General features: G+C 45.4%; 1 protein-coding gene across 1 annotated transcript in view; it reads right to left on the bottom strand.

Annotated features, from left to right (window-relative positions):
• Positions 1-9,023: 9,023 nt before the first annotated feature.
• Positions 9,024-23,421, bottom strand: part of LOC118783225 (kinase suppressor of Ras 1-like) — a 38,367-nt gene continuing 23,969 nt past the window's right edge. The window contains exons 3-19 of the mRNA XM_036536984.1: positions 20,403-20,550; positions 19,204-19,678; positions 18,480-18,655; positions 16,741-16,810; positions 16,427-16,510; positions 16,259-16,320; positions 16,023-16,132; positions 15,287-15,455; positions 14,908-14,949; positions 14,385-14,442; positions 14,121-14,181; positions 13,310-13,752; positions 11,296-11,392; positions 11,060-11,193; positions 10,815-10,946; positions 10,429-10,564; positions 9,024-10,022 (exon numbers count right to left, since the gene is read on the bottom strand). Coding sequence (XP_036392877.1) covers positions 9,876-10,022; positions 10,429-10,564; positions 10,815-10,946; positions 11,060-11,193; positions 11,296-11,392; positions 13,310-13,752; positions 14,121-14,181; positions 14,385-14,442; positions 14,908-14,949; positions 15,287-15,455; positions 16,023-16,132; positions 16,259-16,320; positions 16,427-16,510; positions 16,741-16,810; positions 18,480-18,655; positions 19,204-19,678; positions 20,403-20,550 — 2,544 coding nt within the window. The 3' untranslated portion in view covers positions 9,024-9,875. The remainder of the gene's footprint in view (positions 10,023-10,428; positions 10,565-10,814; positions 10,947-11,059; positions 11,194-11,295; positions 11,393-13,309; positions 13,753-14,120; positions 14,182-14,384; positions 14,443-14,907; positions 14,950-15,286; positions 15,456-16,022; positions 16,133-16,258; positions 16,321-16,426; positions 16,511-16,740; positions 16,811-18,479; positions 18,656-19,203; positions 19,679-20,402; positions 20,551-23,421) is intronic.

Below are 23,421 nucleotides of genomic sequence, written 5' to 3'. Positions count from 1 at the left end.
TATGATACCCTTTAACAATTGAAAGCTGAATTTAATATGCATTCAAATTGTTTACCACTTGAGGGTAGTTGGAGCTTTCTGGAGTTCATTTGTCTCATGCTCCTGTGTACTGTGTCTCAGTTGAACTGAATGCTAACGTCTAACTGTCAATGCTGCCAATGAAAACAAATGCTGCATATAGCCTAAGGCTTGAAAACACCTAAGGCAAATATTATATCAACGAAAGTAAACACTGACCAAGCGTCACAGTCATCTGGAACATTAAAAGATACTGAAATATTCTTGAATGATTTCCATAGTATCTATGTAAATTAGGATAATGGAGAGCTGGGCGTGACAGGAAATATCAGTAGTTTCAAGTATCTACTATGTAAAAAAAGAAGCTACGATAACTTTAGTGTCTCTAACTCCATAACAAAATGTGCAGCCAGAACTTTGTCATACCAGGCAATTATTTTGACAAACTCCCTGTAGATGCCCTGTCAATTTTGCCCTTGTTGTGCGCTGTAAAAGAAATTCCAACTCCTGTCACCCCAGCAAAGATGATGCACTGATCAAATGTTTCAGAGCCGCTTACTTATTGTTCAGCGGTATTTGGGTGATGCTTGGAGATGAGTACCTTAGTCTACTGCATGATCAACCCTTACTCTGCCCAGGAGACTTAATTGAGCACTTCTACTCTTTCAAACTCTCACGCCCTTTGCAAGCTCTGTCAAAAGAACAGGCATGATCAAATCCTGTTCTTGACCATTTCAGCAGAGTGGGCCAACAGTACAGCCACTTCTCAACCATGCTACCCGCAGGCTGCGGCCTAAGCCACTCTAACTTCAGAGTAATTAATGACACCGATTTCTGCATCCCAACATCTGAACCAAATGAATAGCAGGTTTTGGTCTATGCTCTGATTTAGTTCAATGTTTTGTAGCAAATTGATTCAAAGAAGTCATGTAAAATCTGATCCACCATTTACACCAATGTCACTGAGTTGGTAACTACGGTTAGTCTGCTAGTTGCTAGCCGCTACCTAGTTAGAAATAAGCGAGGCCAGCGGTTAGTTAGTTAGCTAAATGCAACCACGCTATAATAAAAAAAAAAATGAAATGACACACTAGATGACATACACCGAATTTGTCAATGTTGCAATTTAACAGGAATAAAACCATTTGAAAGTCTCCAGAGAAATTATCATAGTCTACCACCTTCTCGCAGTCGCCTCAATTCACCGTGTACGTTAACGACTGCTTAGTGTGTTAAGTGTTGGAGGCAGTAATAATCAAAAGGTGTGACTGGTCGTCCTAAGGTCCTGTGTTATGATCGCCTACAGGCGGAGCGAGCGGGAGGTGCAGAGGGTGCGACTGCCCCGGTTCTTCCAGTTACAAAGGGGCCCACCTTGGGCCCAATCTGCCTGACTGAACATGCATTTTTGTTGTTTTGTTGGATCTGTCTTGCATCTCCATACAGCCCATGGCCCAGGCTGTATAAGGGCCCACAGTCAGGTCCTCGCCCCCTCTGCAATGAGCCATCGGCTCCACCCCTGCCTTCAGGGCTTGGTCTGTGCACGGAACAAACATGTTGACTGACTGTCCCTCAGTGGGACACTTCCAGTCGTAATGACACATAATCTGTCTCGGTTGGACAGTAACAGAAATCTATATTCAGTATTAATTTCATAAAACCTTTTACACTTCATTTTGTGTATTTGCATAAACCGTATCGCGCATGTCATTCCAGGCGTAACCCTTATTGAAAGGGACCACAATCAGTTTATCCATTAAATTGCTTAAGTGAAGGATTTTTATTTATTTTTTAAAATTTATTATTTTTTTTTTTACATTTTTACCCTCTAGGGTTGCCAGGTCTTTTTTCCGATATTCCTCTATCCTTCAATCAAAAAAAAAAAAAAAATCCCCCTTTTAAGCTGTTTTCACAAACTTAACCTCCATGTCCCCACCCATCTCAAAAGTAATTATCAGCTGCTAAACTTACGGATGGTACTGAGGGAGTACAATTCTGCAAATGTCCATCTAGGGCTGAACAGGATCCCATCAAAATTTAGTTTCCCTGTATGCCTGAGGAAGTGATACACCTTGTGACTGCAGTAGCATTGGCACCTGAAACAGGATGATTGACAGGAATTGCATTCCTCCTTGAATTGCATTGTTCAGCCTTGCATGTTCATCATGCTCATCATGTTATTTCTGCTGCATTATTGAGACCAGGCTGTAATATATATATATATATATATATATATTTTTTTTTTTTTTTTTAAACAAAATTTCAAAGATATGCTCTAATCTTAATATATTTACAGAGCAAAGTTATGTTGTTCCCAAATATAGATTTTATTTCAGAAGACACAAGAGTCTCTACCCCTGTGCTTCATGAATACTTATAAGCGGAACCACTGACACAAACCCTGACAGAAACATTGTGGTAAGTGGCAAGCTTTTCTGGCTAAGGCATTTGCAATCTCTGGTACAACCTATCCCATATGTTCTAGAAATTTCGCAAGCAGACACAAGCCAGAATATAAAATGAGTGGAGGGAGGCCTCTGGGCCTGAGTCCAGCTGAGGGGCTGGGCCCTCATCCCAGCCAGAGCAGGGGCCATAATGGGAAACAGACCCAGGGACAGCTCCTCTGAACAGCAAGACGAGCACATTCATTTCACATGTCTGTCACACATTATGCATGCAATCCTTTTTACCTAAGGTAACAGTGTGCACATATTGTAGCATCTTGACCTTGTGTCTCCTTTCTGGGTCCAATACTGCCACCTCCGCCTTCTCATCAGGGTATGGAAGAAGGTGGTGCAAGTTATAAATTCTGTACATTTCATGTAAAATTGAAAATATGTTGCTTTAGTATACTGTATGCAGCTGTCTGTCTTCAATTGGCAGATTGCACTTACAGTGTCAAATGTTGCTATAGCAGACAGCTCATCCAGATGCTGAGCCTGGCTTTGCTACCTTAAAGGCATGGGGGAAAGTATTTCTCATACAGCATACTAGCAGTTGTGCTGCCACGAGAATATAGGCTACTAGAGTTGAGACCCTCTGTGACTGCTGAAATAAAACTCTTGTTATGTTTTTGGATATTGCAGCTGTGTATAAATGTTACCCACTGCAGGAAATCAAAGGAAAGTGAAGATGAGGAAGTTGAGGATTACACTGTTTAATAAACAGCTAGATATGAGTTTATCCCATGTAAAACACTTCAATGAAATGCATTAAGTGATGAGCACTATCAAAGTGACTGTCAGAATTGTACTAATTCAATGTTTTTACTGTCCTTTTTAATTGAGATAATTAATAATATGAGAAATAATTAATGAAATGCAAACAGGCTTGGGCAAGAGTACACAGACACATACACCAACCAACCAAATGAGACAGAGTACAAAGGAAGTTATGTGGCCAGCTGGTGGCCAACGTGGGAAGCAGCAGTTGCATTCCTGACAGCGCATACAGTGCAAAACAGTGTTATCTAAGGTCACTGTGCCACTTCATGCAGGCATTGCCATTATTGTGTTAGAGAGCAACTATTCCATTTAATACTGTGTGTGCAGATAATCAGACATTTTAACTGGACATGGATGTTGTGAAAGGACATTTGGTTCACTTAATCAGGTTCAGCTGGTCTAGGAGCTTTATTTTGATCTGTGGAACATCCTCAATGCCAATGTCATCAAGAAAGTGTGCCCTTATGACTGGCTGACAGCTTATTTTATATCACTTACTATATAACATAAGAATGAATAGAAAAATGCAAAATAGAATTTGAACTTTCTTTGATAACGTGTACATTTGCATGGCCAGGGATTTTTTTTCCATTTTCTCCCCAATTTGGAATGGCCAAATTCCAAAATTTTGGAATGTCCAATCTGTCATGTTCGGTCCCATTACACAACCCCCATTGTCAATCCGGGAGAGCGTGGACAAGCCCTCCTCAGCTTCTTTTCGCGCTGCGGTCCATAAGGTAAGCTAGCACAGAGATGAGTCGGAGGAAGGCATTTCATATGCAGCTTTGGCACGTGGACCACAGGCGCCCGATCGACCAGCAGGGGGTCGCTGTTGCTAATGGGACCGAAGTCCCTGCCAACGTACCCACCCCTATCCCTGGCGGAACGAAGCCAATGTGTTCCACCGGTCACTGTCGGCTAGTGACACGGTCGGGTTCGAACCCAGGCCGTAGTGCCCAGTCTACACTCAGAACGACTGAGTCATTCAGGAGCCCCATGGCCAGGGAATTTGATAAATCAACGCAGCAGTGTCTTCAATATCAGGTATACTTTGCGTATGACGGTACAGCACACCGTTGCTTTGCTGAGGTGTTCGTCATGCACAACTGAATATAAGAAGCTGCCACTTGAGAGAAAGTGCATCCCAGCACGGTTTGTGTCACTGTCAGTGGCGAGCTGTGGCAAGTGATGGTGGCAGTGTAAAGATGGTAGAGCTTATAAATGTGACAATTGGAGAAATGTGATGGATACTGTAAAGTAAAAAAAATCTTTTTTTAACCTGTTTCAAACCTGTTTTTTTCATTCACCTAATATTACCCTACGATCCGACATATTAAAGATACATATGAAGCAACTACTAATGCGATTCGACACGATTTGATTCAACACAATGCGATTCAACGCGATACGATGCGATGCAAAAGAATATGCTATGCAATTCAATATGTGTAACGGGTGATTTTATTTCTTTGGTTCTTCTTAAGCAGACAGCAAATTATAAAGTAACTAAAAAAGTGCCATTTTACTTCACATATTTGTTTCTCTAATAGGCCTACTGCAAGGTGCGCCTGCAAGATTTCATCGCGCATACACACACCGAGAGAGAGCTGAGAGAGAGAAACGCCACTGACTGATTAATGAATAATTAATTCTGGCCTACCTATTTGAAGTTTGTATCCGGTCGCATCGAATTGTTTGAGCACTTCCTCACAGACCTTTGATCACATAGCCTAACTGAAGAGCGTTTAGCCGGAGGAGAAATATTTCAATTCGAAAGAGCTTTATTGGCATGACAAACATACACATCTCTCTCTCGTGGAGCGCTCACACATCTTAATAAAGTCGGTGTATCACAGTTTGTTGTTTGTTTTATAGTTATCTTTTCCAGTGTGCCGAAAGCTATGTGCAGGTGTCATTATATATGACGCTTGGTACCTAATATTGCGTATGTTGTGGAAAATTTCTGATTAAGTGTGTGCCCCATGTGGAGGTTGTGGGCGTTGCCGCTTTCGCCCCGCCGGAGGGGGGCGGAGCTTGGCGTGGTGCGATTGAGTTTGTTGCTTGGTGGAGATAAATTATTGCCAGCAAACATTATAGGCGTTGCCAGTGGATGTTGGTTTTTTTATTTTAACTGCAGTTATTGATATATTAACTGAAGTTATTGATATATGAGCCATTTACTCTATTAATTAAACAACCTAACACTATAGGCCTTAAATAAATAATAATGTATCATATTATACTTTGTATGCCTGTGAGCAGAAACTAGAAAGAAGGGTCAAGAGAGTACAGGAGACTGCGGGAGGGGTATGCAGCTGTGAGATACCTGTATGCCAAGTAAGGCCTGTTGTGGGGCTGTTAATGAGAGTTGGACACTGTCCGTGTGCTGCTCGGAGGATGGACCCTTAGTGTAAGATAAAAGAGTTGGACTCTAAAAAATGGGGGTCGCAAACAGGGATTCTTTATGGAGTATAGCCAAGGCAGAGCAGGTCAAGAAAGGACAGTTATTTTTTTATAGATTAGATATGCGCAGTCTTGGAGATAATAGTGTACAGCCAAGGCGGGGTAATTATTTTTAATTAGACAGGTGTGATCTTGGAAAAATAGTGTACAGAATGTGTGTTATAAAACTGAAGGAGGGGGTCTGCAAAGGGAGATGCATTTGGGGATTTGGCTGACTGCTTGGGGGGGCTGCTTGCCGGACTGCTTGCCTGACTGCTTGGGGGGACTGCTTGCCTGACTGCTTGGGGCTGCTGCTTGCCGGACTGTTTGCCTGACTACTTAGGGGACTGCTTTGGGGGACTGCTTGGGGTTATGACTGATGACGCTACTGCTCCGCGCAGACCAGCCCAGTTTACTGTATGTGATTTTGAACCATGTACAATAAACCTTTTGCATCAGACTTTGAGGAATATTTTGTATTAATTTTTGGAGATTGTTCATTTTTGCATTTGATATAGCTTCCTTGCGGCGCATTAGCAGATAACGGCAGGGAGTGGTGAGGTCACCACACATAGCTATAATTGTGACAGTAGAGTGGGCTGTGGGCGTTCATTTTCCGCCTTAAGGCCTGCAACACCACTGTGTAACATTATCATAAATATGTTACTTTCGTCGTAAAAGCCGGCAGTTTTCTAATGTTAGCCAGTGGATGAGACCAGTTGGGCCTAACAAACCATATTGAAATAGCAGCAATATGGCTAAATCAATAGTTTCCAGTCAAGTTAATTGCATATCCTTCAATGACGACACAGATGCTGTCATGTGACTGAAGCTTTGTTTTATTTTATTTCAAGGATGAAAACAAGGACTGTGTTTATAGACTGGTATTCACATGCAATACAAAAATATGAATTCTTACATGACGTAAAAAAAAACAAGTATAGACCCATTCTAAAAATGTACAATTTATGTTTAATAGCATTTTGTACATGGAAAAAATATAAAGATCTGTACAACAGTGAAGCAGTACCTAATTAAAACTGTTATGACATAGTGTAATATAAAATGTTTATACATTTATTAAAAGAATTATGTTAGCTGTACATTAAATAAAACAATATTTATATATTTATATATTAGACAGGCTGATATTTTTTATCTGAAAGCTCCTAAATTCACAGAATTAACCCTTAACCCAATACAATACAGTCAGCCACACGCATAAGCATACACGTCTACACATGAACACACACACCAAAAATGGGAACACACACATACACGTCATCAACACACAAGCACGCACAAGAGGTAAAATTTCAAAAATAACTTACTGAACACTGCCATGTAAAGTTGCAACTGTTCACTCTTTTTTGCCTGAAGTATGAGAGACATTTTTGACTGCTGTGTGTAGGTGTGTGTGTGTGTGTGTGTGTGTGTGTGGGGGGGGGGGGGTGAGAGATTATTTGTGTGTGTGTGTCTTTGTGTGTGTGTGTGTGTGTGTGTGTGTGGTGCAAGGGACAGAGATTATTTGTGTGAGGGATACCACCCGAGGACAGAAAAAGGCCTCTTCCTGACAGTGAGGGAACTCAACATGCCATTTCAAACCAGTAATGAACCAATGTGATCATCAGTTTTCTCCAATTCCCAGCAAAAAAAGACCCATCTCAAATTTATCAGAACATCTTTTTCTCTTTGTACCCACGTGGTTGGACTGAACTAGGTAAAAAGAGGTTTCCATAAGACTGTCAGTTTCAAACAGAGTTCAAAGGTCATAGCAGAGGTGGTTTGGGGAGGGCACCTGGTGTCTCCTCATTGAGGGTTCTTTGTACAGAGCAAAGACTGCATTCAGATATATGAAAAACCTAAAAAATGATCTCTATCAGTGTTCTCCTAAATGCACTAAATGCAAAGGGCATGTGGATCAAGCCTGTGGCGGGTGGGTCATGTGACACAGCCACTGAGCTGGTTGAGTGTGGCCAGTAACAGGCAGACAAACCAAAAACCACCCTGGCAATGGTGGACCAATCTCTGGAGAGAGTGGACAGGGCAAGAGTGAAAGACAGAAAGATGAAGGATCCTTTCAGCCAAGTCCTCCCCTGCCCCAGATCCCGCCCCCTCGCTGATGGGCACAGCGAGTTCAATATGGTGACCAGACCCTAACAGCAGTGCAGAGGAGACATCAGCACACAGCTACAGTCTCTCCAGGTACAATCTCTACAAAGGTACCAGAGGCCAGACATTAAAACCAGCCACTCAAAACAAAAATAAATAAAACACAAAGTAAAACCCAAAAGGCCAAGAGTTGTAAAAAAACAGGGGGGAAGGGAAGCTTTTGCAAGAAGTCGAATTTAAGGCCTGCCACCACCCCCTTCCCCCTTTATCCACATTCTTCAGTGCATGAAAACCACAGAAGCAGGTTAAGAGCCGGAAGATGAAGCTGTAGATTAGCGGAGCAGTGACTGTCTGTCAGGCAGAAACCTCAAGCTCTTTTTCAGTTTCCTTTTTTTTGAGTTTTTAAGGATTTCAGAAGCATGCAAGGCAAGACTCAGAGTCTGTCTATTTTGCTTAGCGTACGCTTCTTGTGCCAACGGCTACAACCTGCATCAGGAACAGACGAGACAGAGACAGGAAGAAGGGAAGAGAGAGACACAGCTTAAGGTTAGACTGTGTTAGTGACGCTACAACAGCAGACCCAGCGTCGTGTTTCAGGGCATCGAGCCGAACAGATTCCTGCACATTCTCACCGATCTTGAAATCCTCTGATCGGCTCCTGCCCCATCCACTGTGCCCAATTCAGCCAATCCATGCTCTGTCAGGATCAGCCTATGATGCCCGGAAACTCGACCCAAGAATCTAAGCAGTCTCAGAGAGTCACAGCTCAGAATCTGGGCAGACCTGTAGGCCTAGCAGCCCATCAGCAAGAGCCAAGGAGCCAAGGGCCACCTCAAACCACTTGTTTGTTCCTTCTTACATTTAAATTCTGTCCTTAGAGCTACACAATCCTACAGATACATACTTAGCCAAGGCAATGTAGTAGGAGCTACTGCTTTTCTGATTTCACTTGAGAAATTGGTAGAATTTGGACCATGATCACCCAATAGGCTTTGAGATATGGCACCCACTGTATCCACTATCAAACTCTGACCTTTAACTTAAGGACTTAAGGAAGTGCTACATTCTCATCACTGAGTCTTGTGCAACTCTACCAGGAAAAGCAGAACACTTAAATTTCTAACTACATTTCAAGACAAACCATCACAACGGTTACAGTAAACCCTTCCACCCACGCACGCCCTCAGTGAACGAGGTTTGCCACAGGCTCAGTGTGGTGGTTACACTGAGCCTGTGGCAATGCTGTCCATGCAGTGCAGCGTTATAGAATGCAGGTAGCAGGTAAAGGTGGAGTAAGGCTAGCCCTGGGAGCAGTTCCCAGGTACGCTGTGGTGTCAAGGTGTTCAAGCAAGATGGAGGCAAACAAAGTCACAGCACAGGGACAGAGTCATTCAACATTAAAATAGCAGGTCACAGCACAGGGAGTCATTAACCTTAAAATACAGAGTCGCAGCACCTGGACAGAGTCATAAAGAGAACCATGTTTTTTTAAAAAAAAAGTTTGGTTCACAGCAGTTTTATGTGTAAGTACAGGCTATTCTGTCACAGATTCAAAGTTAAACGCAAACACATAAAATAAATCAAAAATCTGTTTTGCAGTCATTCTATTTTCTCCTCAGCTTTGATGTATATTGCTGGTTGACTGTTTACTTAGCCAGCTGTCATCACAAATCACCTACATTTGGGTGCTGTGTTTGTGAAGCTGAGTACCCAGGTGAATTCACAATCTTTCAGCAGCCCAGCCATCAATGTTGGATCAGTGCTCTGAACAGAAATGAATGTGGTTAAAAACCCACAGGAGGTGGCATATGGATAGAGCCTTTCACATGTAAAATGGCCACCAGGGGTCAGCCATCTTGTTTCTAAGTTGAGAAAGTGGAAGAGGGACCCCAGGTGTACAGAGAGTGGGAGCATTTGGGAGACAGTGTTTCGAATGGAAACCCTTCACCAGCACTGTGGCCCCAGCCCCACCCTGTAACAACACAGCCAACGCCCTTTTCCTTGAGTCAGGTACCGTATCCTTCTCCCGTGCGCCTGAGTGTCGGGGTGAGGTATTGGGGATCAGAGGTCAAGCAGGTGTCGCTAAGATACATACTCTGCAGACTTCCAGAAGTGGCCGGGGTGGGACAGCCTTCGGTTCAGCTTGGGCAATTTCTCCAGCATTTCTGCGAGATGGGTGAAGGAGGGCCGGTCACTGGGCTCATAGGACCAGCAGGCAGACAGGATCTCCTGTGGGGGGAAAGGGGGGGGGGGTGTACACTGAGTTACTATTCCAACAGTAAAACCTGTGCATGCGTGGATATGGCCATGAGGATGACCAGACTCTGTGTGGATTAAGGTGGCCTTACTTGTATCATTATGTCTCACTGCATGAGCAGCCAACAATTTTACATTTAACAACAACATTTAGCAACAATTTAACAGCTGTCTTTGCTCATGCACCTTGATTATACACACACACACACACACTGCATTGACACCCTCCCCACACACGCACAAAACAGGAAGCTATGGCTTGTGACTTGTCACTTTATATCTCACTGCAGGAGCGGCCAAGACATTTACATTAATAGCAGTCATTGCTCACACTCAGGAAGGTACAGAGAGTGACCTCTGACCTCATGGGAATGCTCACCGTCACTTCCTTTCCCAGGCTGACCTCTGCCAGGACCTTCCTGATGCCCTCGCCGCTGCCCACCTGCCAGATCATGGCCTCTGCTGGTTGGTTGGTGATGGGCCAATCACGAGCCTGCAGCTCGTACCAGATGGTGCTGGGAGACAGGAGAGAGAAATGTCACCATCCCCCTGGTCTCCAGCCTGCCCTCCATAAGCATGATAAAGACACTTTGTGCCTCTGTCAAAGGGCCCTCCCATGAGCAGAAAGGGATCCCATAAGCAAAAGTTACAGTCCTGCACAGTCCTTTTAGCAAGATGGAACCCTTCTGAAAAACTACAGTGGCCCTGAGGACTGGGATGTGATTAAACAGGAGGAGCTTTTCAGGAGGGCGGTGTGGCTCTTACCCGAATGCGTAGACATCAGCATGTTTGGAGAAAGGAAGACGATCCTCCGCGATTCCTGGGCCCATCCTCTGCACAATCTCAGGGGCTAAGTAACACACCCATCCATGAGGAAGCCTCAGCTCGTTCTCCCGCCTGGAGACACATACACACACACACACACAAGTGTGAACTACTGGCCGATGGATCCATGTTTGAAAAGCGTTTTCATTTTTAACAAAGGCGGTGGCTCTCTGCCATGTACCCACCTGCCCTCCTGAACCACCCCTGACATCCCAAAAAGGCCAAAGTCTGTGATGACCACCCTGCTGGTGTCATAGAACACGTTCTTGGACTTGAGATCCTTGTGAACGATGTCCTTAGCATGAAGATAGCCCATTCCCTGAGATCAGGAAAAAAAAAGAGAAAGAAACCCATGGTTGTGTCAGACGTCAGAGATAATGCAATGTTTGAGACAGCACACCAGTAAGTTCCTGTACTGTACCTTCACAATTTCCTGTGCAATCTGCCTGGTCTTGTTGATGTCCAGTGTGTTTTTGGCATCTCTCACAACGGAGTACAATGTCCGTCCTTTACAGAAACTAGAGAAAATTCAAGGCTTAGAATGCAGTCGGCCAGGTGCTTCCAAAGCCACGTCCAGTACCAAACAATCCAAGATGATCTCTGCCTGGGCACAGACAGCCAAGCATCTCCAGAGATGATGTGTAATATCAGAGAGAAGGAGGCAATGTGGTGGGGGCAGTCCATCAAGCAGCCTTACATCCAGGGCCAAATACACAATTTTAGCCAGGAACTATCTGTGTGCCCATGCACACACACATACATGTGCGCATGCTTGCATGCACTCATGCACACACACATATACAAGCATGTACATACCAGAGGTGGGGGACTCGAGTCACATGACTTGACTCGAGTCAGACTCGAGTCGCATATTTTAGGGAGAGATTTGCTTGACTAATATTCATAAAAGACTTGACTTGACTTTGACTTGATATTCATGACTTGACACTTGACTTGGACTTGAGTTAAATGACTCAAAATGTCTTGCCTTTTGTTTAATAAATATTTTTGTTTCTCAAATATTGAGGAGTTAACCGTATGATTTTTGAAACGTGTAGGCTACTTACTTTCCTGTGACACGTATGTGCTTACTGTTGCATGCGCGCAAATCTGGCAACCTAACGTTATCAAGTGACGAGGCAGACCAGCAGAGACAGCATGCAAGGCACTACTCCAAGAATAATCAAGTACGGATTGAAAGATTATGTATGTGACAACACTAACAAAAACGAACAGCAGTGTGCAAGGTCTGCAGTGTGAAAATAAGCGACACAACCACCACCACGTCAAATTTCATTCGACACTTCAAATCCCTCAAAGAAAGGTAAGTGACGAAGTCAGTCCAGTCGTTAATGCTAATGTCTTGCCCAGTCACAAGTTATGCTAGTTGTGACAGAGACCTAACATTTTAGGCATGTTGAGAGTTGGACTTGAATTGGTTATGCTTTTTAATTATCAGAAAATTGGACTTAAGTATGTTAAATGGCATATTCTAGATTATTTTCTTACCTGCATGCATCTCCAAGTACTGTGCTGTTATGTGCTAGCAATGGTGTCTTCAGTCCCAGGGTTAACTTTAACATTAATCGTAATGGTAATGATCTAACTGTAATTTTTATAAGTTAGTTATGATCTCCCTCCCTCTCAAACACGTCCTCATCTCCTGGCCTACAGTAGGCCTAGTGATTCACCAATGCAGTCATTTATACCTGTTAAATGATTAAAACGAAATGTAAAATTTCTGTGATTCAATTATTTATTTATTTTTTTTGTAGGGGTTGCTAAAAAGAGAAGGATTTAACTTAAGTTAAAGGGTGTGTTTATGTCCCATAAAAGTGAGGCCTGTTTGAAGAATGCCATTTGGTGGCATAGAAACCATTATACTTGAATTGTTTTAATACTTTTTCATGGTTTGATTTAATGTTTGAGGCATATTGAGACCATTGCACCTTAATACTTCAAATTTAGTTTCATGGATAACTATGATAACGGGATAACTAGTTTTATTTTTTACTTTATTTTTATATTTTTATTTTATAAACCACTCAGCTGTATGTGGCCTTGATGCAATACATTTTGAGTAGAAATACAATATTTTTTGTTGAAAATAAAACATCCGCAGTTCATAACTACTGTCTTTTAACTTATTTAAATATGTAAACACTAGTAAATCATCAAACATTTGTATGACTTGACAGTGACTTGCTTGACCCAAGCAATGACTTGACTCGACTTGCTAGACGTAAAGCAGTGACTCGAACTGACTTGCTTGAACTCATAAAAATTGACTTGGACTTGCTTGAAACTTGAAGGTTAAGACTTGAGACTTGCTTGTGACTTGCACATACCCCCACCTCTGGTACATACTCTCTTTCTCTGAAAAAGGCACACGCTCTAATTCTCATGCACACACACACACTCCCTCCCTCGCTCACCTGGTGATGATGGCGAGGTGGGGCGGGTTCATGCACGCCCCCATGAACAGCACCACGTTCTCGTGCCGCGTCTGCCGGTAGTTCATCACCTCCTTCTTGAAGAGCTTCAGGTGGTCCTGGTTGTTGCCGTCGATCTCCAGGAGGCGCACGGCCACCTCGCCGTGCCAGCGGCCCTTGTGCACTTTGCCCCAGCGGCCCTTGCCGATCAGCTCCCCCAGCTCCAGCTGCTCAAACGGGATGTCCCACTCCTGCAGGTACACGCTGGTCTGGCTGGCCTTGCGCGAGATGGGGCCCTTCCATGGCCCGCCCCGGTAGCTGGGGAGGTCGTCCAGCTCGTCGCCGTCACCGTCGCCCTCGCCATCCGAGCCCAATTTCCCCCGCCCGTCACCTCCGTCACCCTCCTCCCCCTCCCCTCCGTGTTCGTCATCCTCCTCCACCTCTTCCTGCAGAGAGAAAAACACTTTAATCACACAATTCCCACTTCTGTCATCACACAGGGCTTTTGTACAATACAATATCTGTGTTTTTTGGAAGTTACACCCAGTATTACAACTAGTTATTCAGCAAGAATATTTAACATGTGACAGGAGGTTGTATAAGTGGCAAGACTGAACATTTACAAGTGGCACACAGTTGGTCAGGAGCACTGGCCATTTTCCAGCTAGACTCAGGAATTAATTGCTTGTTTCCTATGAGAAGGTTCAGGTCTGAAGGTGCGACCTGCCCCGTGGGTTTCCCCTAACACATGAAACTCAGCCCCATTTCCTGGTGGAGCTCCACAGGGATTCTGGTAAATGCTCTCAAAACTCACCACAGCTTCCTCATCGCCCAGCAGCTGTGACTTCGGGTCATGTGCCGCAGGGTCCCCCTCGCTGTGGAGACACAACCCAGGATGAACCCAAAAAACCCCCTCAATATGGGTAACAATGAACCGTAGCAAAGTGTGACTAATGTACCCAGTCAGTGCTGTTACCATCATGTGAGCCCAGCAGCATGAGAACAGCTGCACATTTTTGAGAAGTGAAACTTGGTTTCAATGTGCTACGATTAAAAGGCAGAGAGAGCGCTGTCTTACCCCGCATCATGAGACCCTTCAGAGGGCCCAGCTGAGCAGTGGGGTGAGCTGGGCACATCTGTGTGGAAAAAACATGGAGATTTTTAGCAATTTTAAGACACAGACAGCGTTTCTTTATAGGCAGAGAACTGCTTCCACCCCCACTACCTTTCAAATCCTCGAGTCACAGTTCTGGCTTAGCATGGAGTCAGACAAATTTACACAGGCTAGGAGACCAAGTGGATGCAGTGTGCCACTCTGTCCACAGGAGGGCGCACCATGCAGGGCACAGCATGCAGGATGACGAAACAAGAGTCTGTGCTGGTGACTCTGATCTACTGGTAGTGCTGTGAGTACAGACAGATACACACACTCCACTGCAATGTCACACACACAGACACACACAGACAGAGTGTTGCGGCCCTGAAGATGAACCCTTCGCACTCTGTGACTTGAAAGTGACACTGAAAGATGCCCAGCCCATACCAAGAGAGCGAGAATGCTAGTGAGGGGGCGGGGCACAAAGACCCAGAAGAGAACTCACCAGGGAAGATAAACTGCTGTCGGTGCTGAAAGTAGCAGGCAGCTTAAGATCAGAAAGGTAAAATGAGCAAGCAAACAGAGAGAGAGACCAGGTTAGAGAGGCAGAGGCAGCTGGCTTAGCCTCTCCCTGTCTGTGTTAGTGCTGTTAATGGTACAAAGTCCAAAGGCCAGGATCCAGTAGTCACTTAGTATAGCAAAGTACAGTACTGTGCCACTTGATGAACTTATCCTATGGGCAGGCACCCAGCACTGAGTCTGAAGAACCCTTAGAGTCACTAGAATGCAATCTAAAATTCACAACCTAAGTGAGCACTTGTGTGTGTACGTGCATAAGTGTGTATGTGTGTGAGTGAGTACACATGTGGCCCTCGGGTTCTCACCTGGGAAGTGGAACCTGCCATCGCGGGCCCCCTTCGGGGAGGGGTTGGGAGGCGGAGTGGCACTGGGGGGGTTGCTCTGCTGAGAGGGGGCAGGTGACGAGGGCGTGGATGAGGTGGTAGAGGAGGGGTTACTGCTGGAATCCAGCTGGTTCAGCACTGGGGGGTGATCCTAGGAAGCACAAACACACACACCTAAATTCAATCCAACTGCAATGCATTTCTCCTTTAGCATTCAATCCAACATTTGAACAAGACGTGGGTTTAAGGCTGCGACTGGAAGAATCATCTCCTGAAATAGTGCCGTCTCTCTATGCCTCTCTGAACAACATCAGCGGAGACAAAAGAACTCCTGCCATTCACTCAAATGCAGCCAATGGCTTTCTTCACACTAGAAGTCTCACAGTGCACTGCAGTGTGGAAAATGTGGAGTGAAGGACAAGTGCATCTCCACTGACAGAATCTGACCAACCTGCAGGAGCCTGACGAGCTGCTAAAAGGTGCTACAGTGGCAAGTCGAGTCAACCCTGGCTGATGAAACCCACCCTACCCTACTCAGTACTGCTCCAGTGCATGCTATTCTGTACCGCTCTGTGCCACTGTTCTGTCCGGTACTGGTCTGTTCGCTACTGCTCTGTAATGCTCTGTACCACTCGGTAATGTTCTGCACCCGTCCTGTGGTATTCTGTGCTGCTCTGTACCCCTAAACACACAGAAGTCTGTGCTTTGTTTCTCCCACCTTTTTGGTTATTGCCTTTGGTAAGGTGCCAAACTGTGGTGCTTCTGGCGGCCGGTCCACAGGGTTATTAATGTCTGATGGCACGGACTCTGTCCTGCGGATTTTCGCAACTGGAAACAGGAAGCAGTGACAGCAGTACAGTTAGCCTTCAGATACTCTTGGGTGGACATGCTTTACAGAATGTTTAGACAACACTCAAGACAACACAACAGGATGGGAAGTAAGGTAAGGCTTACTGGGGAGGAAAGAGATCCGGCAGGAAGAGGCCTCTTTTGTACACTTGTTATGGCACTTTAGTCTGCAAGACCAAAAGCACGAATTAGATGGCAGAGGACAAGAACTGACATGAGAGGCACCCAATGATAGCAGAGAATTTGAGACAGGTACCATCCCCCTCCCCTCACCTGCAATGTTTGCACTTCACCCCAAACATCATGTTCTTCTGACACACCTGGCATGTCTGGGATAGCCAGGACTTGGTGGAAAACCTGAGAGGGAGGCAGAATGTTACCTCAGATGCAGATATTTAAAAGTACCTTTAAACAAAGTATTATCAGTACTCTCGCGCCTTCTATGTCATTCTTCATGCATGTATGGCCAATTTTTTATCACCACAGAAATTCTCTCATGTCAATAAAACTAATCCGAATTTGAATCCGAAATTTGATAAGGAATTCTCAGAAGAGTCAATGAGGTGAAAAGGGTCATCTTTTCCTACCTATGAGTGACAGCTAGGCCAATGTCCCTCCTGATCATCTGTGGAGAACTCCTGTGCACCGCTAGGTTATCTGGAGAGAGGGATAGAAAGAGGGAGAGATAGAGAGAGAAAGAAGGAAGGAGAGAGAGATTACAGTTCATTTATGAACCATGCAGTGGTGAGATTAACGCTTCCCTTTTCAGAGTTCATGGCAAGGGTATTCCACTTCTCCTTTTGCTGCTACACACACAGCAAAAAGGTTTTCCCAGGAACAAAGAGCAGATTGACAAATAATGAGCCTCTTGGACACTCACTGCCACATTTATTTACACCTGGCTGGAGATGTAGTGTGGATATAACAGAGGACAGTTTGATTGTGGGAGAGGTAATTTGTATTTAATTGCCATACAGGTCTGTATATGGGTTGGGCAAACACATACATGCACACACACATGCATGCACGCACGCACGCGCACGCGCACACGCACACGCACACGCACACACAGCTTTGCTATTTACTGTTGCCCTTTTCCCCATGCAGTGACCGTATGCAATTCTGCAAGGCTGATGTTGCCATGGAGCCCGGAGACATGGTGTTGTCATTTGAGCCCTTAGATCCCAGTGTGTGGCAGGGTGGTGCTCAGAGGTGACTCATTAACAGACAGTCTCTCTGCAAACAGCCAGAGTCAGGAGCTGTACACTCTCCACCCATGGCCTGCACAGGGCCACACAGTGACTGCACCCTCACTGGACACTGGTCCAACACACACGCACGCAGGCACGCATGCATCCACGCACGCACACACACGCACACCTGAATACACACACACAGATACACACTCAGACACACACACACAGAAATGTCATCTAGAAGTGTAAGTTAAGTGACACAAGTCTTAAGACTGTAAAGAGCTGCAGTCTACCCAAGGCGTTACACAGCATTAGCGCCCTTACAGCAGAGCTCAGGAGGGAAAGGCAGACCAGAACCCACAGAAACACACAACAATAAGGCTATGTTCACACTGTCAGTCCAAATTCGATTTATGTGCATATCCAATCAGAATCTGATCATATGTAGCAAGTCTGAACAGCCAAAAATCACACAAGATCCGATTTTTACAAATCCGTTTCAAACCACATTTGTATGTGGCTTGAAATCAGATTCAAATCGCATTTTTGCAAATCCGTTTACGTCTGAATGCCATGATCGGATTTCAGGTGTTTTTTTTTACATCTGTGACCTTTGACACCACGTAAAGTTCACGTCACATGTACAGGAAACATGCTAGTTTGGTGGCGGAGGGAGCCATTGATGAGCGGTTTTAGGTCGTCGTCAGTGCTAGAGCTAACGTGTTCGACAGAATTGTCGCCTCCTCCGTCTCTGACGCCGCCTCATTATTTTTATAAAACTTGCGCCGTGGCTCCACATTGCCATGTTGTAAATAAGCAAGCCGATTTCATTACCCTCCATTTTGGTTTGTTTATGTCAACTACTCCTACTTCCGGGCGCAATGTCATTACTATAGCAGCCAATGTGGATAAGACCGAAAATGAAGATTGCCACCCGGACACACAGACAGATCGGATCTGATCACTTGCAATATATAATGCGGACAGTCAGGAAGACTGGATACTGATTGGATATGCAAAAAATCGGATTTGGACTGACAGTGTGAACATAGCATCAGACTGCATGTGTATGCGCATCTGGTTGCAGTGCCCTGGATCGGCTGCAACGCATGCTAAGCAAAGGAACTCACTCTTCAGGGTTATATGCTCCTCCAGGAGGGTGGGGGTGCCTGGTAGAGTGTAGGGGGCGGTGCTAGGGGCGGGGTTTCGGGTGGGGGGCAGTGGGGACCGGGAGGTGGGGTCCTCATAGCTGTTGCCACTGCCGTTGACCTGCACATTCAGGAACAGCTTGTTCTTCTTTGCACACCTGTGGACAACAGCAGGGAATCAGCACTGTGGTACAGGCCACTCACCCCCGCAGATGAGCACCTGCGCTGTGGTACAGGCCACTCACCCCCGCAGATGAGCACCTGCGCTGTGGTACAGGCCACTCACCCCCGCAGATGAGCACCTGCGCTGTGGTACAGGCCACTCACCTCCGCAGATGAGCACCTGCGCTGTGGTACAGGCCAACCCTATTCATGAGTCTCCTAAACCACTCTCACCACAACAGCAGACACAAGCTGGGCTTACAGTGGGGACACTGTGTCGTCATGCTTAAACTAAAAAAAAAGTTTGCAGCCAAAGGGCTGCAGATTCAATCCCGAACACATTTGCATTTGATTCCTTGGCCGTGTACTTGCTGCAGAAATGAGGAATGTAACACGGCATTTTGGAACTGCCTGGTAAAAGCAGCACCATGGGAACAGTAGGAATGGCCAGGTTATAGTTATACTATTACAGTTTTCCTGTGTAAGTCTCTCTGGGTAAGGGCAGCCTGCTGAATGCCTGAGTGTAAATGTGAACGTGGCGTACTTGGGGGCGGTCTCCTCGATACGGTTGCCCAGCTGCGACTCGTGGCTCTTGCTGCGGGTCAGGGTGATGTTGGGCAGGAGGTGGAGCAGCTTGCGGGACGGGGCCGGCGGCGTCCGGGGGGGTTTCAACTGGTTGTGCCTCTTGGAGGGCGGGGTGACGGGGGGTGTGGCCACATGGCCCCGAACGCGGTCGGCCTGGGGGGAGGAGAGGGCCGGAAAGGAGTCCGTCAGGCCGTCGACACAGACGTAAGGTCCCTGGCATTCGGCGGGGGGCGTGGCTGATGCAAACGTGGCCCGGGGCTGGCCGCAGGGGTTGCAGGGCGTGGAGGGGGCAGAAGAGGTGCCCAGGGTGGGAGGGGCAGGGCTAGGGGCTCGTGGGAGGCTCCCCAAACAGGTCAGCTGATCAGAGAGGCCAGAGGAGTCACGTTGGGGGGGCTCTACGATCCAGGGCACTCCATCATCTCTCAGCTCCCCACCTGCAGAGAGCACACACCGTATGGGTTACACACACACGCACACACACACACATACGTTACACATATCATACAAACACACACAGATCAATCCAGTTACACACATCTTGCAAACACACACAAACATCATGAATCACACACACTTTACACAAACACATACTACATCATGGGAGTCACACAAACATACACACACATTGATCATATGAATCAAACACACACACATCAGGCAAGCCCTATAAATGCATATTATTTATATACATACACACATTGTAGAAAGCATAAATGCACAAACACACATATAATAAACTACACACACTACATGGTGAATTTGGGAAATGTCCCAAATCATACAAAATCATGGCTTTTACTGCTCTGAATTGAATCAGTTTGACACCGATGAATCGAGGATAACAGACCAACTCCCTCAGACTGGACCAGGGCAGAATTAGGAATGAAGTGCCAATGTCAGCCACACATAATCATGCGAGTTGAGGTCTACACAGATCCAGTCCTGAGCCAACAAGTTATCAGCTGTCTTTCACCAGCCAACACCGTCAGGATATAGTAGCCTGCAGACACTGTGGCCCTCCAAGACCTGGGTAGAGTAGCCCTGCAGGCAGTGCTGCCCTCCAGGACCAGGGTAGATGAAGCACAACTGCACTAACTGCCCTCCTCCCAGCCTCACAGCAGTCTATGGGAGGACCTGTCAACGGCTGGGAACACTGACCTGACGCAGTGGCGCTCTTCAGACAGGAGAGGGCAGCACTAAGCCGTGAGCATTCCTCTGAGCTGGAGCCCAATCTCCTCATCGTTTCCTGAACCTGTGAGCTGGACATCTGCAACAGAGAATCCAGGGAGAGCTTCACTGGCACTGCCTGCAGAGAGACAGAGAGAGAGAGAGAGAGAGAGAGAGAGAGAGAGAGAGAGAGAGAGGAGTGAGTGACAGCTGGGCACAACACAGTCATGACACATTACTGTACACCCTCAAAGTTAATCACTGGTACATGTTTCAATCAATTTTGGAAAACACTGGAACAATTCCAGAAAGCATTTCAAAGAGACAAATGAAGTGCACAGGCCAGTGACCTCCCACTGGCCCCTCATCTCTCATAAACTCCAGGCTAATGGCCGTTAGCTCCATTTTAGTTGTTTATTTGACAAATTTAATTGCAAAAAACTTTGACAAAACTGAATTAAACAATGACTCAACACGTACAGCAAGGACCCACAGCCAGGAGCTTACAGACAATGAACTGATAATGACAATGCTGTGAGTTTCTTGTTCTTATGGTACATTCATCATAATGGTATTTGAATTAATAGCCCATTCTTATTAATATTTCAATTATTTCAATTGTCATTTTGAGTATATGAAGTGTTTCCACAATAAGCCAAAGTAGCCTACTAATCATGACCCAGAACTCTCCCGCTACAGAGTGGGGGATGCTTGTATTACAACACAATGTGATATTCATAAAGATGACTTTACAAATGACTTACAAAGCCAAGCAAGAGGAGTTGGGAATGAAAATCTGACCAGTGAAGAGGTTTTCTTGCCAGCAGCCCATATACAATAACGCTGAACTCGCTCATGCCAACAGGGATTAAAATACTAATTCATTGGGATCGCAATCCTTATTTGGTGTTTATTCTTGTTCATTGTTTACGTTCCATTTGTAGTAGATAAATCCGCAGAACAGTTCATGATGTTATGTCAAAATACAAACTCAAAGAGATTTGATGCCAGACGAATTTCGGAAAAAGGTAAAGTTCTCTTGCTCCTCATCTCACCTATCCCCACGGAATGTACAGGGAAGGCTTCAGTTTTTGTCAGGGTGAATTACAACTTAGTTAACATCTCTAAAGAGCCTTTTGTTTGGCCAAATTTTAGAACCATGTAAACACCACAGCACTGAGCGCTTGTATCAGTCCACAGTGCACAACTAATGACCACGCCCCTGCCACACCCACTCAAGCGCTTCTGCCACGCCCACTGAGAACAACCACTGAGAAATGCAAGGTGGGAAATAATTTCAGCTCTGTTGTTTTTGCACATTTGTGGCATCCCTGAAAACATTACTGCACCATGTGTTAGAGCTGCCCTGAGAGAGGAAGAGGGAAGGAAGGAGAGAGGGAGGGAGACAGTGCAATAATCCCTTCCCTCTTCTACATCAAACAGCTGCAGACTCTGGGACATACATGTGTGTATATGAATGTGTGCATGCGTGGGCATTTTACACTGCCAGTAGCCTGGAAGTGTTGCCACCTCTCTGCTATAGAGCAGTGTAAAGCACAGTTTGAGGCCATATCAAATAGAGACAGACACACACATACACACACACACACACACACACACACACACACACACACACACACACCAACAACAGACTCCACATAAATGGATATACTTAAATATCCTGTAGATACAAAAATATAGAAGTAGTATTACGATAATGTAAACAAAAAATTATTGATATTATGATTTCTTCCCTCTCTCTTTGTCTTTGAGTGCCCAAACCTGCTCTACACAGATGAACAGAGCTGAACAGAGCACTCCATGAGTGACAGGGTCTGCAGGGGGGAAGCCAGGAGTGTTGGGACAGCAGGAACAGACAAGAGGCTGTTCTGCTCTACACCATTCTGTCAGGGGGCTGGAGACTGACATCCATTTCAGTCACTACTTTGTGATTGGCTGATGACTGATAACCATTTCTGTCACCACTTATTACTTTGTGATTAGCTAAGACAGATTAGGCTATGTCACAATATGCATTTTCACTCACTTCTGCCCTAAGTACTTTCCCTCAAAATGGCATTGAGTTACATGGAGGGGACTTTCACCTGCCCTGGACTGCACCCTGAAGCCGTGGGTACATACATGCACACTTGTCTTTCACCTGATACCCCCGGGTGCATATGCTAGACCATTCACAATTTTGAGCAGACCATTGCTGCATAAACTGCAGCAACACTGTGAAAACTCCCCCTTTTTAACCATGTTTGTGTATTTAAGTGAGTATATGTGTGTATGTGTGTGCGTGTGTGCGCGTGTGCATGTGAGAGAGAGAGGGGGGGGGCAAGTCAGGACAGTGATATCAGTAGGTCTAAGTCTGGGCATGTGCTCTTGTGCTGACATCACCACAGTAAAAAGTAAAAGAGAGAGAGAAAGCAAGAAAGGGGGAGTGTCACCTAAACAACCACACATCCCACAGTGGACCCCATCACTGACACCCACAAAAAAAATAATCAGCCAATCAGAGAGCCCAAGGCATAGACTGGATTGGACTGGTCAGTCCTCATGGAGACATTTCCACCAAACGCTACAAGCAGGAGAATGTGGTGAACCCAGCATTCACACACACTCACACACACCCACACACACATACAAATACATGTATATTATACACACACATACACACACAATGCACAATGGCTATGTGTCCCACTATAAAAGAATTTTATTTATATATTTTAACTTTTTACCAGTTTAAAATCCCAGCTTAACTCACAGTAAAAATCTCATAGCAACAAGAACCACAACAGTCACATACAATTGTCCTACAACCACCTTACATTAAAAAAACAAAACTACATTCCCACATATCCACCAACACCAACAATCACAGCACACACACAGATATATCCTTCCCCTATTCAAACACAACAAAACAGCATGCAAGTGGCTCTGATTAGACAGCCCTGTTAGTCCAAAATGAATGACTCCAGTCTGATAGGCATACTAAGAC

This window comes from Megalops cyprinoides, chromosome 9 (assembly GCF_013368585.1).
Source record: "Megalops cyprinoides isolate fMegCyp1 chromosome 9, fMegCyp1.pri, whole genome shotgun sequence".
NCBI classification, from domain to species: domain Eukaryota; kingdom Metazoa; phylum Chordata; class Actinopteri; order Elopiformes; family Megalopidae; genus Megalops; species Megalops cyprinoides.
This window is presented reverse-complemented; position numbering and strand designations above follow the sequence as displayed.